This window comes from Camelus dromedarius, chromosome 27 (genome assembly GCF_036321535.1).
Source record: "Camelus dromedarius isolate mCamDro1 chromosome 27, mCamDro1.pat, whole genome shotgun sequence".
Lineage (NCBI taxonomy): Eukaryota > Metazoa > Chordata > Mammalia > Artiodactyla > Camelidae > Camelus > Camelus dromedarius.
Genome location: NC_087462.1, coordinates 10,224,881 through 10,238,106, shown reverse-complemented (window position 1 = coordinate 10,238,106; position 13,226 = coordinate 10,224,881). Strand labels below are relative to the sequence as shown.

At 53.8% G+C, this 13,226-nt stretch overlaps 1 protein-coding gene across 26 annotated transcripts in view; it reads right to left on the bottom strand.

The window, feature by feature from the left end:
* Positions 1-13,226, bottom strand: part of MAST3 (microtubule associated serine/threonine kinase 3) — a 37,320-nt gene that overhangs the window by 3,306 nt on the left and 20,788 nt on the right. For 25 of the 26 annotated variants that reach the window (XM_064480014.1, XM_031437611.2, XM_031437613.2 and 22 more), the window contains 15 exons: positions 12,934-13,019; positions 11,946-12,154; positions 11,150-11,288; positions 7,569-7,701; positions 7,235-7,400; positions 6,617-6,718; positions 5,793-5,915; positions 4,853-4,962; positions 3,705-3,841; positions 2,911-3,155; positions 2,269-2,475; positions 1,708-1,934; positions 1,186-1,308; positions 385-521; positions 91-272 (listed from right to left, as the gene is read on the bottom strand). In XM_064480014.1, the coding sequence (XP_064336084.1) occupies positions 91-272; positions 385-521; positions 1,186-1,308; positions 1,708-1,934; positions 2,269-2,475; positions 2,911-3,155; positions 3,705-3,841; positions 4,853-4,962; positions 5,793-5,915; positions 6,617-6,718; positions 7,235-7,400; positions 7,569-7,701; positions 11,150-11,288; positions 11,946-12,154; positions 12,934-13,019 (2,326 nt within the window). The remainder of the gene's footprint in view (positions 1-90; positions 273-384; positions 522-1,185; positions 1,309-1,707; positions 1,935-2,268; positions 2,476-2,910; positions 3,156-3,704; positions 3,842-4,852; positions 4,963-5,792; positions 5,916-6,616; positions 6,719-7,234; positions 7,401-7,568; positions 7,702-11,149; positions 11,289-11,945; positions 12,155-12,933; positions 13,020-13,226) is intronic. The other variant, XM_064480028.1, reaches the window with a different exon arrangement.

Here is a 13,226-nt window from a genome sequence, read left to right as displayed (position 1 = left end):
TCCTCCCAACTCTGCTCGCTCCCTCCCTGGGCTGACCACTGCAGGCCTGAGCAGCCCTTCTTCCCAGGGTAGCCCTGGGGATGCACCCACCTGCTGGGGCATCAGGAGCTGGACTGCGGCAGGGTGTGGTGGGGCTGGGAGAGAGGCTGTGGGTGGGTGAGCCCGGGAGGCTCTCGCTAGACGATAGGGAGTGGTGGAGGCCGGAGGAGAAGCTGCGGCTGGTGTGTAGCACAGACGACTGTTTTGAGATCTTTTTGAAGAGGGACTTCCGCCTAGGGGTTAGAAAGCCAGATGCTTCAGCACCCCTGCCCCTAGCAGCTCTGGTCACCTAAGTACACCACGGGTCCTCCCTCAAGCCTCTCTGGCAGCTAGCCCACCACTCACCGGTCCTGCGTCTCCCGCCTTCGGCTCCGCTTGCTCCTGCGCGCCATGCGGCCTTTGGTCACATTCTTCCGTGCAGGGCCCACCTTGATGGAGGTGTTCTCCAGGGCTGTGGTCCGAAGGGTGATCTTGTTGCCACTCTGCAAGTGGGATGGCAAAGGGTTGCCTGTGTGCCTCCCATCCAATAAGTCATCCACCCACCCCTGTTCCCATCTACTCATCCGTCAAAGCCCCAGATCTTATCCACGCACTTTTCACCTCATGACCCCACCAACCATTGGGCCAAAGATGCATGTCCACCATCTGTCCATACATCCAGGGAGCCATCACCCACCCACTGGTCCTAGGAGCTATCCAACCTGGGGCCTGCCTCCTCACTGGTGCCCACCTCCCCTCCTCTAGACTTCAGCCTTCGGGGACCCTCAGTGTGAGAAAGGCAAAGATGTCCTGGATACCCCTAGCCCACAGGGTCAGGGTTGGCCAGAGGGAGGGCCAGAAGCGGGCACCCAAGGGGCAGGAAGGGCTTCCTGGAGGAGTGGCTCTGAGAGGTGATGTCAGAGGGCTAAAGAAGGAAGCAGAAGGGAGGGCGCATGCAAAGCCTGGAGCTGGGACAGAAAGTGGAATGTGTGGTTGGAGGGGAGAACCATGCAGAATCAGGAGCTGAGGTCAATGGGTGGGGATGGCAGGTCACAGGAGCAGCCCAAAGGGTAGGCAGTGAGGGGAGATCTGGGGACCCTGCAGATAGATGGGGTTGGAGGGTCTGGGAGCCCTGGGGGTGGGTGGGGGAGGGGGAGGGGGCTGTACCTTCAGCAGCAGCTCCACAACATCCATGTGCACCAGCCCCAGGACCGACTCCCCGTTGATGTGGGTGATGAGGTCCCCAGCTCGCAGGCCCGCTTCCTGGGCGGGGCTTCCCTCCTCCACACTCTAGGGGTTGGAGTTGGGGTAGATGGCAGGGATTAGTGGCCTAAACCCCATAGCCAGAGATCCCACCCAGCCTGGCTGAGTAAGCTATGGGACCCCAGCAAGCTGCTGCCTGTCACACTGCCTAGCATCCCAGATCCTAGGGCTGTTTAGAGAGTGACCCACAGGGATGGGACAGGCCCTGGGCTGAGGGAGGGAGGACAGCACACCCACTGTGTAGGAGCTTCCTGCCCCCTTGGGGTCTCCTCCCTGTAACTGACAGGGACCACAAAGACCCAGGTGGCACCAGTCCCTGCTCTGGGCCCCTAAACCTCATGGGCTTACTTTCCAAGACTACAAGCTGCAGCTCTGAAAGGGCTCTGCCACGTCCAGCTGTTCCCGCCCATCCCGAGGCCAACTCACCCACACGACATGGTGCACGGTGTAGACGTCACTGTCACCCATGTAGACACGGATTGCCCGCAGGCTGAAGCCGTACTTCTTGCCTGAGCTGTGGATGACAATGGGGGGCCGCAGGCTGCCACACACAGGGGAAGGGTCTCGGCTTGGAGAGGAGTCTCGGGACGATGGGTTCGAGGACAGTGAGCGTGGGGACAGGGGGCTCATGAGGGGGCCGCCGCTGCCGTCATCTGTAGGGACGAGGTTCAGGGAGGGGTCACTCCCTTATCGGGCCCCTCAGAAGGCAGCTTCTCCTCCCCCCACACTGATCCTTCTGGCTGCTCTGTTACTGCTCTAACGCCCCAAACACAGTCCCACTGCCTCTGGGCCTTTGCACATGCAGTGCCCACTGTGGGAATGCCAGTCCCCCAGCTGCTTCCCCTCTCCTGGGGCTCAGCCCCAAACAACAGCCCCCACATCACCTGGAGGGATGCCCTCCAGCTCCTGCTGGCCAAAACAGACCCCGCCCCATGGTTAAAATGGATGTGGACAGACAAGCAAAGACAGGCTGGCCGTAGGCGTTACCGGCCGTGATGATGAGTGACAGTGCGGACACCGAGGCTGACTTGGGCACGCGGCCCCCACTGGGGGAGGCCCTGGATTTCTCAGGGGCTGAGTCTCTTGGGCCCCCCGGGCGTCGGCCCCGGCCGGCATCCAGGGCCCGCGGCGTGGAGTGTCGTGCACCAGTGCTGTTACTTCGTAGTCGCGCGTGGCTGAGGGCAGCTGTGTCAGCTAGGGGGTCAGCAGGGTCAGGGGGTCAGCCTGGCCTCCCTCATCTCACTGCTTGGCCCCTCTGCCCTCAGGAGGCAAAGCTCCTTCCTCCCCAGTCAGTGTATACACAGTGGCCTTTGTTCAGAGGGTTCCCTCTTCCTACACCCTTCTTGCACTCCCCTTCCTGGGAAGCTCCGCTCCTCAAGTTCCATCCTCCAAGAAGCCTTCCCCTCACCCCAGTCAGATGACTAACTCCCACTCTCTGAGCTCCCCAGTTCAATTCCTCTCTCCCTGCTAGACAGGGCTTCCTGGGAGCCCAGCTGAAGCCTGAGGCATTTGTTAGACAAGTGAATGGTCTTTCTGGAGAACTACTCATCCTTCAAGACTCATCTCAAATAGCCCTTTCTGTGGGAAACTTGCCATGACATTACCCTGCCCACCCTGGACTCCACCTACCAGAAAGGCTTGAGGGCTTTGGCGCCACTGGGGTGGCTGCTGGGGGTGGGTCAGGCTCCCCTAGAATGAAGACGGGCCTTTTGGGGCCCACAGCAGTTGGGCCAGCTCCCTCGTCCTCTGATGAGAAGGCAAACTTGGGCATCGTGTCCAGGCTGATGGTGCCCAGGAGAGATGGGCTAGGGCCTCGTTCAGGCTGGGAAGAGGATGAGTGGCAGGAGGAACCAGAGGACGTCCACGACCTTAGCCTGCAGTAGGGAAGAGCCTGAGTCACACTTGCCAGACGCCCTCACCCCAGGATACCCAGTCTTCTCTAGTGGCCACATCTTAACTCTCAGCCTAGAGTCAGAGGTAATTTGTAAACATAAGGTGAGTTCCCTCTCCCTGCTTAGTCCTCTGTGTCTGCCTGGAGACTCCTATTCATCTTTTAAAACCCAGTTTCCAACCCGCATTCTCTAGCAGACATGGATTATTTCTGCTGAGTCTGGACTTTGAAAGGTGAACGAGAGTTTGTTAGCAAAAGGTGTTCAGGGCAGAGGAAACCATGCAAGCAAAAGCCTAGCAGTGGGATGGTATGTGGATGCTTTATGTTTGGTGTGGTTAAGAATGCAAAGCCAAAGGGAGTGATGATAGGGGCCAGGTTGACAGGGGTCTGACAGGCTGGCCAATATGTTTGACCCTTTTCTACTGTGCCACTGGGAAACTCTTTCCAATGTTAGACTTTTTTTTTTTTTTTTGTGGCTCCACCTCCTAGCAGTTTGGAAACTGGATCTGCTTATACTCCCCAGCCCACCTACCGGACCTCGGTGCTCAGCCGGCGCCCATACTCCCCCTCGCTGCTGCGCTCCCACCCTTCCTCCCGGTCCTCACTGAAGCTCCGTTCAGCGAAGGCTGGAGTGGGCTGGGCGGCCAGGAACTCAGAGCTGCTGTAGACCTGGGAAGCAATGAAAAAGAACAGTAACAACAACCGCACCCATGGGGGACAGCTTAGTTGAGTGCTTCCTGTATATCCAACACTTCCCTGAGTCACTTCCTTAAATCCTTACTCACCACATCTCTAAAGACAGAGAGCCTTTAAGAGGGGAGGGTATAGCTCAGTGGTAGAGTGTGTGCTTAGCACGTAGGAGGTCCTGGGTTCAATCCCCAGTACCTCCATTAAATAAACAAACAAACAAATAAAAATGAACCTAATTACCCACAAAAAAATTAATTAAAAAAAGAAATGAAAAAGACATAGAGTCTTTAGCCCACTGTACAGGTGAAGACACTGAGGCTCAGAGGCGCCTGGCTACCAAGTGGGTCACAAATGGCATTTCCTGCCTGGGGCCCAGGCCCACAAACAGTACAGGGTTTTTGACCAAATTATACACCAAAGGAAGGAACTTAAGTTACGCTAATGAGGCTGGAAGATAACACGCAGCATAGTAGGTCTATTCATGATTGCCCCCATGTGGAAGCAACCCCCGTGTCCATCAGCTGATGAGTGGATAAACAAAATGTGGTTTACTATACAACGGGCTATTACTCAGTCATAACGAGGAATGAAGCCTCATACATGCAACCACGGGGATCAGACTTAAGGAGCCAGACACCAGAGCACACATAGTGTATGAGCTTACGTATGTGAAATGTCCGCAACAGGTAAATGCAGACAGTCAGAAAGCAGGTTAATGGTTGCCAGGGGTGGGGGAGGAAAAAATGAGGAGTGACTCCAGATGGGTACATGGTTTCCCTTTGGGGTGACGGAAGTGTTCCGGAAGTAGATAGAGGTGATAGTTGCCCAACACTGTCAATGTGCTAAATGTCACTGAATTGTACAGTTTAAAATGGCTAAAATAGTATACTTTATGCTATGCGTATTTTAGTACAATAAAAAAAGTCAAAACAAAACAAACATCTTGCCGTGCTTCCTGGGCACTGGCTACACACAGGGCCCCAGGCCCACCTTGCTGAACCGATGGGAACAGGACGAGAACTGGGGTATCTCCGTGGATGACTCCTCATCATTGGTCTCATCATCCTCTGAGCCCAGGTGGTGGTAACGTTCCGAGCGTGCTGCGGGAGGGAAAGGCTTGTGCAGCCCACCTGATGCCCGGAGGTGGCCACAAGGGCTGTCAGGTGAGGTTGGGAGAGCATCCCCGGTAGGGAGGTGCCGTCAGGGCAAAGGCATTGAGGTGGGACCATGCCTGGTATGTTTAAGGACCAGAGGAGGCTTGGGTGGCAGAGTTAGTATCTGGGAACAAATCCCAGTTGTGTCCCTAAAAGCTGTGGGGCTGTGGATGGGAATTCTTGGGTCTGAGCCTCAGTTTCCTTACCCTTGAGATGGGTCACCCAGAATCAGGTAAAATTGTGCATCTCAAACATAAAGGATGTTCCCCATTTTACAGAAAAGGAAACAGATGCTCAGAGATGACCTCTGTCATGCCACAGATCACTCATCAAGTTCTGGAGGAGGCCCTGGAAGCTGAGGGCGTTTACTCTGTGTTCAGCCAGAGCCCCAGGGAGATAGATATCTGTCTGAGCCCACCTGAAGTGCTCACCCCCTCCACCAAAGCTGAGCAAGAGACCCCACCCTCCTATATAACAGGCAAGGCTCCATGCCTGGTTTAGCCTCCTGACCCAAAGCAAGGGTCTGCCACACTCAGTGCCTTGGTTTCCCCTCCTGCAACCCGAGGGGGTGCTGCAGCCTCCTGAACCCAGATGCATAGGAGATCCTAGCCAGGGGGCAGCCAGCAGACATGCCCCAGCATCTTGGAAAGCTCAGGAAGTCGGAAGCTCCAGGCCCAGGGAGAGGCGCCAAGCTTGGGTGGAGACCCTGGCAGATGCCCCCTCACCGCCTGGGGGATTATGGGACAGCAGAGCCCACCTATAGGACCCCGGCTTACTGTCAAAGTAACTGGTGTCATCCTCAGCCTCAAGCTGTGGCACGAACTCAGCCTTGTGTCGCAGAAGCCCTGCCCAGTCCAGTGTCCGGAAGAAGGGGTGCTGCTTCACTTCGTGGGTGCCACCTGCAGACATGCTGGGCTGAGTCCTACCAGTCCCCACCCCCCGCTCCCTCCTGGGCCAATTAGGAACCCGACCTTGGCCAACACAGGACTGAAAGATGGGAGGGGAGACCAGCCATCGTTTAAGAGCCCAGGGAGGGACCAAGCTAGGGCTAGAACCCAGGCCCTGCTCTTCCCTCTGCTAGATACTGGGATCCCACCACCTGGAGAAACCCGAGCCTTAGGAGGGCTTCCTTTCCGGGGCCTTTTCCACACGTTTCTACCCCTTGGAGCAGAGGTGACTGCATGAAGGTATCCTGTTGCCCAACCTCAGCCCTCACAGTCCTCTCCAGTGGCCAAGCTTGATCTTGAACATGATCTATAGTGGCTACATAATTGGGTGGCTGCATGAGTATCAAATAGTCCCTTAATCACTACTGAAGTGGCTGGGAAACTTAGACAGTGGGATCCACTGGGCTGGGCCTTTGGAGACCTCAGAACATGGTGACCTGGCAAGCTTACATGCACAGCCTCAGTGCCCCTTGTCTGTACTACACCCAGCTACCTGCTGTTCCTTCCAAGTCTTGTACTAGTTCCTGGCGAGCTCCTATGCATCCTTCAAAATCTCAGTTCCAAGACCCCTCCTCTATGCAGCCTCTCAAATAGAGCTCTTGTTTACCCCAGCCCCCATCCCACCCACTTGGGCCCCACCCACACCTACATACCAGTGCCTAGACGGTCCAGTGGGCTCTGTCGGAGCAGCCTGGTGATAAGGTCCTGGGCATCAGCTGGAAGGGCTTCATCCCCCTCAGGCCACATGATCTCATCTAAGTTGAGAGGAGTGAGGGAGTGAGGGAGCAGGAATAGCCCTTCTGAGCACCTCCCCTCACTCACTGTGCTCCAAGCCATCAGCCAACTCTGCTCCTCCAACATACCAGGCTTGGTCCTTCATAGCCTTTGTTCTGGCTGTGCCCTCTGCCCAGAGCACCTTCCATCTCTGTGGCTTCCCTTTGCTCCAGTAGGGCTCTGTGACTCTGTTGAATATAGCATCATCCCCCCTCCACCTGCCACCCCACCCCCTCCTTCTTCCTGCTGCTTTTCCTCCTTGGCATTCTTTTTGCCTCTGTCTGCTCCATAATTTGCTTGTTTATCTCCCTTACTGTCTGTCTTGCTCTTGGCTGTATCTCCAGGGCCTAGCTGGGGCTGGGCATGCCATAGGCACCCAATCCACACAAGGGGCTGCTCCTCTCCCCAGTAAGGGTAGGGGAATGGGGAATGGCTGTCCAGAGCCCCAGGGGGACTAAGACTTAAACCTGGCACCATGGGGGGCAGGGGGAACGCACCACTGACCACCTGGCCAAAGAGTTCCTCAGGGGTATCTCCGAAGAATGGCACACAGCCCACCAGGAATTCATAGAGGACGACGCCCATGGCCCACCAGTCCACTGGCTTCCCGTAGCCCTGGCGGAAGATCACCTCAGGGGCGATGTATTCAGGCGTCCCACATACCTGGGCCAGGTGGGACAGGGAAACTGAGGATAGCTCCCAGCCAGGGAAGAAAGGTTGGGTAGAATGATGGGGAGTTCATTTTCTCCTTTTTGCTGCAAAGTCCCCCCCTGTCCCAGGGTCAGGCCCCAGGCAGAGGGAGGCAGCCCTGTACCCTGCCCGTCCACACACCTGCTTGTCCACAAACTCCCGAGTGTCCTTCTCGATGTGGCCCTCGTAGAGGTTGGTGGCCATGCTCATGAGCCCGATCTTGGACAGGCCGAAGTCAGTCAGCTTGATGTGGCCGAGCGAGGTGATGAGCAGGCTGTGGGTAGGCAGGTGGTGGGTTCAGGGCTGGGGGGCCCGCGGTGCCTGGCTGCTCCTGCCGCCCCCTGCCCCCACTCCCAGAACTTGGTTCCACCTGAGGTGGCCTGACCCCTCCTTGGATTGAAAAGCACTTCCTGTGCACGATCACATTGCTGAAAGAACCAGTGGGTCTTGGGCAGTTATTACAAATTTGGCAAACATCTCAGTGCGCCTACTGGGTACGTCTGGTGTGGCTGTTGAGCACCAACTGTATATGCCACTGTGCAAAAAGAAATTTCCTGGGGGGAGGGCATAGCTCAGCAGTAGAGTGCATGCTCAGCAAGCATGAGGTCCTGGGTTCAACCCCCAGGACCTCCATTAAAACAAACAAACAAACAAACAAACAAATCTAATCACTCTCCCAAATTTTTTTTAGATAAAATAAAATAAAATAAATTTCCTGAGAATCACAGCTTCTAATGCCCACTGGGCATTAAAACATCTGAACACCTCCTGAGGGATCTAGAGCATACTTTTGTACACGTGTCCATCATTTTATTTTATTTTTTAATTTTTTTTGGTGGGGGCAGGTAATTAGGTTTATTTGTTCATTTATTCTTAGAGGAGATACTGGGGATTGAACCCAGGACCTCATGCATGCTAAGCATGCGCTCTACTGCTTGAGCTATACCCTGCCCTCCGTGTCCATTATTTTAACAAACTAAATACTTTACAAGCAACTATTCATCTCCCCCATTGAAAAATGAACATATCTTCAGCACCTGCTGTGTACAGAAATGTCTGCGCATCTCACGAGTTTTAAAAACCTGCATACCTACCACGTATGCTGTTGTTCAAGTTTTCCTGCAAACTTAAGTATGTAAATGTTTTCAGTGATAAAATGATATGCCCCATCTTTATAAAGTCACATTTTTCAGGCACCTCCTGGGTACCTCTGCCATTTAAAAAGTAAATTTCTGGAGAATTCACTGTGTGTATCCAGGCTCTCTGATGAACCATTTTTGGGGGGCACCTACTGTGTATCTCAAATAGGGATGTTTCTTGAGCAACTATTGCGTACACTAGTGGAAAAAGCATTTTGGTATAGCTACCAGGTGAGCCAACCGACACCTTCAAACCAAGGCCGTGCAGCAGGCCTGGAGCCACCATCTGCCAAGACAACCAGTGTTTCTTGAACTCCAAGGGGCAAGTCCCTGTCTAAAAAAAAATGTTGATTTCTTGAATGCTGACTATATTTGGTATTTAAAACTGTTTCCTTCTCACAAAGAAAATGACATGATGCCTGGGATTTGCTTCACATCATCCAGTGTGGAGGACGGAGAGGGTGAGGAGGAAATAGGACTGGCCTGTGGGATCTGAATAAGGATGTGGGGAATGGAGGTGGGGCATGGTATACTTCTTCTGTTGTGGTCTGAATTATGTACCCCCAAATTCATAGGTCCTAACCCCCAGGAATTACAAATATGACCTTATTTGGAGATAGGGTCATTGAAGATGTGAATAGTTGAGATATGGTCATACTGGAGGACAGTGGTCCCTAATCCAATGTGACCAGTGTCCTTGTGAAAAAGGGGAAATTTGGACACAGACATGCACACGGGGGAATGAGGTGTAAAGATGAGAGCTACCTGAAACTAGTGCTGTAAATCAACTACAATTTAGTTAAAAAACTGCAAGAAAAGAAAAAGATGAGAGTTATCCTGGCCACAGCCAAAGAACTACCAGAAGCCAAGAGAGAGGCCTGGACAGATCCTTCCCTGCCACCTCCAGAGCTGTGAGAATAAATTTCTGCTGTTTCAGCCTCCCGGTCTGTGGGGCTTTGTTAGGGCAGCCTTAGCAAACTAATATACCTTGTCCTGACTTGGGTTGTATCTGAAATTTTCCGACGTGAAAAGGAAAAAATCTTTTTTCTCAAGCACCTACTGTGTGCATTTGTCCCTCCCTGAAGCCCCTGGTGCCAGGCACCTTCCCACCCCGTTTTGCTGATGAGCGTGGGAGGGGCAGGTCCTGCCTTGGGATTGGACCTGAAACACTTGGAAGACCCTACTCTAGGATGATCAATCCCACAGCGGCCTGATGGGCACAGAGCAGCCTTAGAATGTCGAGCACAGAGGCCCAGATATACAGCAGGTGCCAACTGTGCATTTGCTTTGTTTACTTGGCCACTTGCAAACTACAAGACTCCCTGAAAACATGCAGGGCTCTTAAGCCTTATGTTCACATCCCCACATAGCAAGTACTTCCTTTGGAAGTACTTCCCCTGTCCCTGGCACACAGTAGGTGCTCAATGCATGCTGACCCCAAAATAAAAAATTCTAAAAAGGCAGTTGAAGTGTTCAGGGCCTGACCCACAGTCATTTCCTAACAACTGCTGTTCTGATCACCTTTATACAGCTGGTGCCCAATAAATACATGCCAGCTAAAAAATGTGCTTTATAAACCCAAAAGGGTCATTGGAGTGTGAGGAGTTAATTATACCACTGTTTGGGTTCCTTAAAATGGCTAGCACAGACTCACGTATATAGCAAGTGCCAAATACATTCGCTTTGTTTTCTCAGCCACTCGCAGACTCAAGATGAAACCTGAAGCCTGAATACATGCAGGCTTCTTAAGGCTACTTCTACATCCCCACACAGCAGTTACCTGAGAAACTCAAAACTTCTTGCCTGGTACCCAGAGGGTACTTGATGTAAGAGCAGCCCTTTCCTCTGTAGACACTAGGTGCTCAATTAATGCAGGGAAGAATGCTTTGAAAATTACAAAGCACGAGGGATTATTCACTCACACTTGTGTTTCCCAGTCACCCACAGAGGACCTGGCACTCAGTACGTGCTTACCAGATGCTAGAACAAAATAAATACCCCCAAGATGCTCAATAAACATGTTTTTGGGGGTGGGGGTATAGCTCAGTGGCAGAGCGCAAGCTTGGCATGCATGAGGTCCTGGGTTCAATCCCCAGTGCCTCTGTTAAGGGAAAAAAAAGAAAAAAATGAAATAAAACACGTTCTCTTCCTTTCCTCCCTGCACTCATACACAGCAGGTGCTCAAGACATGCACAGTTCCTTTCTTCACACATAAGATCTTACAAATTGCATGTCACTGCTCTTTGTATACAGCTGGTGCCTCATAAGTGCACGTTCACTCCCCTGGTGCGGCAGTAGCTCTGTGAGTGCATGGTCCCTTCCCTGCTTAGTTTGAGCACCCTCTCTTTCTTTGCCTGGCAGAATCTCCCTAAGTGCACTGCCCTTCCCTTGCACACAGCAGGTGCCTATTAAGTACTTGCTCTCCTCTGTACACACCAGGAGGATACCTGCTCAATGTTGCCAGGATCCCTGGCTTCCTACCACAGGGGTTCCAGGATGTCAGCAGGATCCAGATGGCAGGGCTCATGAGTAGCCCCAGGCCCGCTCAGAGGCCCCACCCCTTGAAGCCCCAGGACCACTCACTTGTCAGGCTTGAGGTCCCGGTGCACAATGCCATAGTTGTGCAGATACTCGAGTGCCAGCACTGTCTCAGCGAAGTACATGCGGGCCATATCCACAGGCAGCGGGCCCATGTTTTTGAGGAGCGTGGCACAGTCGCCGCCTGCAGAGGGGCAAACATGCTGGCAGAGGCCCTCGGCTCTATAGCCGTGCCCAGAATTGTGCCTACATGACTTCCCTATCTCTTGCAAAGCATCCCCGGTCTGTCCTCAATCGAGATGGGGAACTGGGACGGGGAGGAGGGCAGCAGACCCTGCCTTCTGACTTTCCCCTGGCTGGGCAACAGCTCTGTAAGTGCACAGTCCCTTACACAGTAGGTGCCTCCTAAGTGTACACTCCCTCTCTTTGCCTGGAAGCACCTTGGTAAATGCACGTCCCTGCCCTTACCTGAAGGCCCTGTTCTTTCCTGAACTGAACTGCAATCCTGATCCCACAATTCCTTACCCTGGCCTCTAACCATCCTGGCCCCTCCCACCCATGCCGCCCTCCCTTCTCTGCTCTTACTCTAGCCTCCAGGCCTCTGCCCGCCAGTCTCCCCGCCTAGGCTGTCCATCCCACCCCTATTCCCTAGGGTCCTGCCCTCACACTCCTCTTTGGCACCCCCTGGACCCAACTCCCCGCCACAGACAGAGGGTCCCCAAGGCAGGCTGGGACCCCATGGAGGACAGAGTAGACCTCAGCTTGGTCACAGGAGGGACAGTCGCCCAGATAAGGGGTGAGCTCCCCATTGCTGGAGGCATACAAGCCCCAGTAACCGCACCTTCCACATACTCCATGACCATGCACAGGTGGCGCCGGGTCTCGAATGAGCAGAACATGCTGACCACAAAAGGATTCTCGGCAAAGGTGAGGATGTCACGCTCCACGAAGACCTGCTGGATCTGGTTGCGCAGGATCAGGTTCTGCTTGTTGATCTTCTTAATGGCGAAGCGCTGCCTTGTGTCCCGGTGCCGCACCAGGTAGACAGCGCTGTAGCGGGGTGGGGAGGACCAGGCTCCCTGAGGCCGGAGATCCAGGCCCTGGTAGGCACTGGACTGACCTGGGCCCAGAATCCCACCTGCTGTGCCTTCCACACAGAACACCCATTCTCCTTACCTGGCCTTTCTCCCAAAGCACCCACCCCATGGGTTTAAGCCACCCTTCATGGTGTCATATAAAGAGCCACAGATGGCCCGTAGATTGTTAATTTCTTTACAGCCGACTGAGACCGTAAGCTCAAAAGCCCACTGGCACAAACTCAAATTGCTTTAAATATAGCTCAGATAAGCAGATTTTTAGCCATTTAGAGCCTGCTGGCTTTGTGCACCCTGGCTATAAAGACCCCAAGCTGCTCCTGCCCTACAGCACTCTCTGACCCAGAGACTCCCCACTGTGCTGCTAAGCTATGCCACCTGGACACACGTAAGCCACCTCTGAGCCCCCTTGGGATGGTCTTAAGCTGTGAGGGACTCCCCCCTGCCACAAACCTGTCCAAGTGGCACTTAAATCATGCTCGCTGCATGTTACTGTCATTACTTGGCCATCTTTTTCCTTGATCAGCCCCCAAATTCCTAGAATCCCCTAGACCTGGGGCAAGGAAGGACCGAGATCAAGGCCAAGCCCTTCCAAGGCCACACCCTGGCTGTGTTGCCTCTCCACTTCCCTCTGTGGGCCTCAGTTTCCCTGTCTGCACACTCAGGGGCCTAGTGGGCTTCAGCCATCCCCATGCGTATCTGAGAAATGGGTCTATAGGGCACCCAAGGACTCACCCATAGGCCCCATTGCTAATGAGCTTGATAGTCTCAAAGTCGCTCTCACATGGCTTCCTCCGTGAAGGGCCGACCAGGGCACGACTCTGCGGGGCAAGAGGGAATTAGGATCCTGCCCCACCACAGAGAAGGCTGGGTTCCTCCCGCCCCAAGTCCCAGCCACTGGTCCTGGCACCTGATGTTACTTCCTCCCCTGTGCAAACTTCACAAACTCAGCTTCGGAGTTTCTGAGCTCTTGCTCAAGACATACATGCCCACCATCCAGAAAACTCCTACACATCCTTCAAAACTCC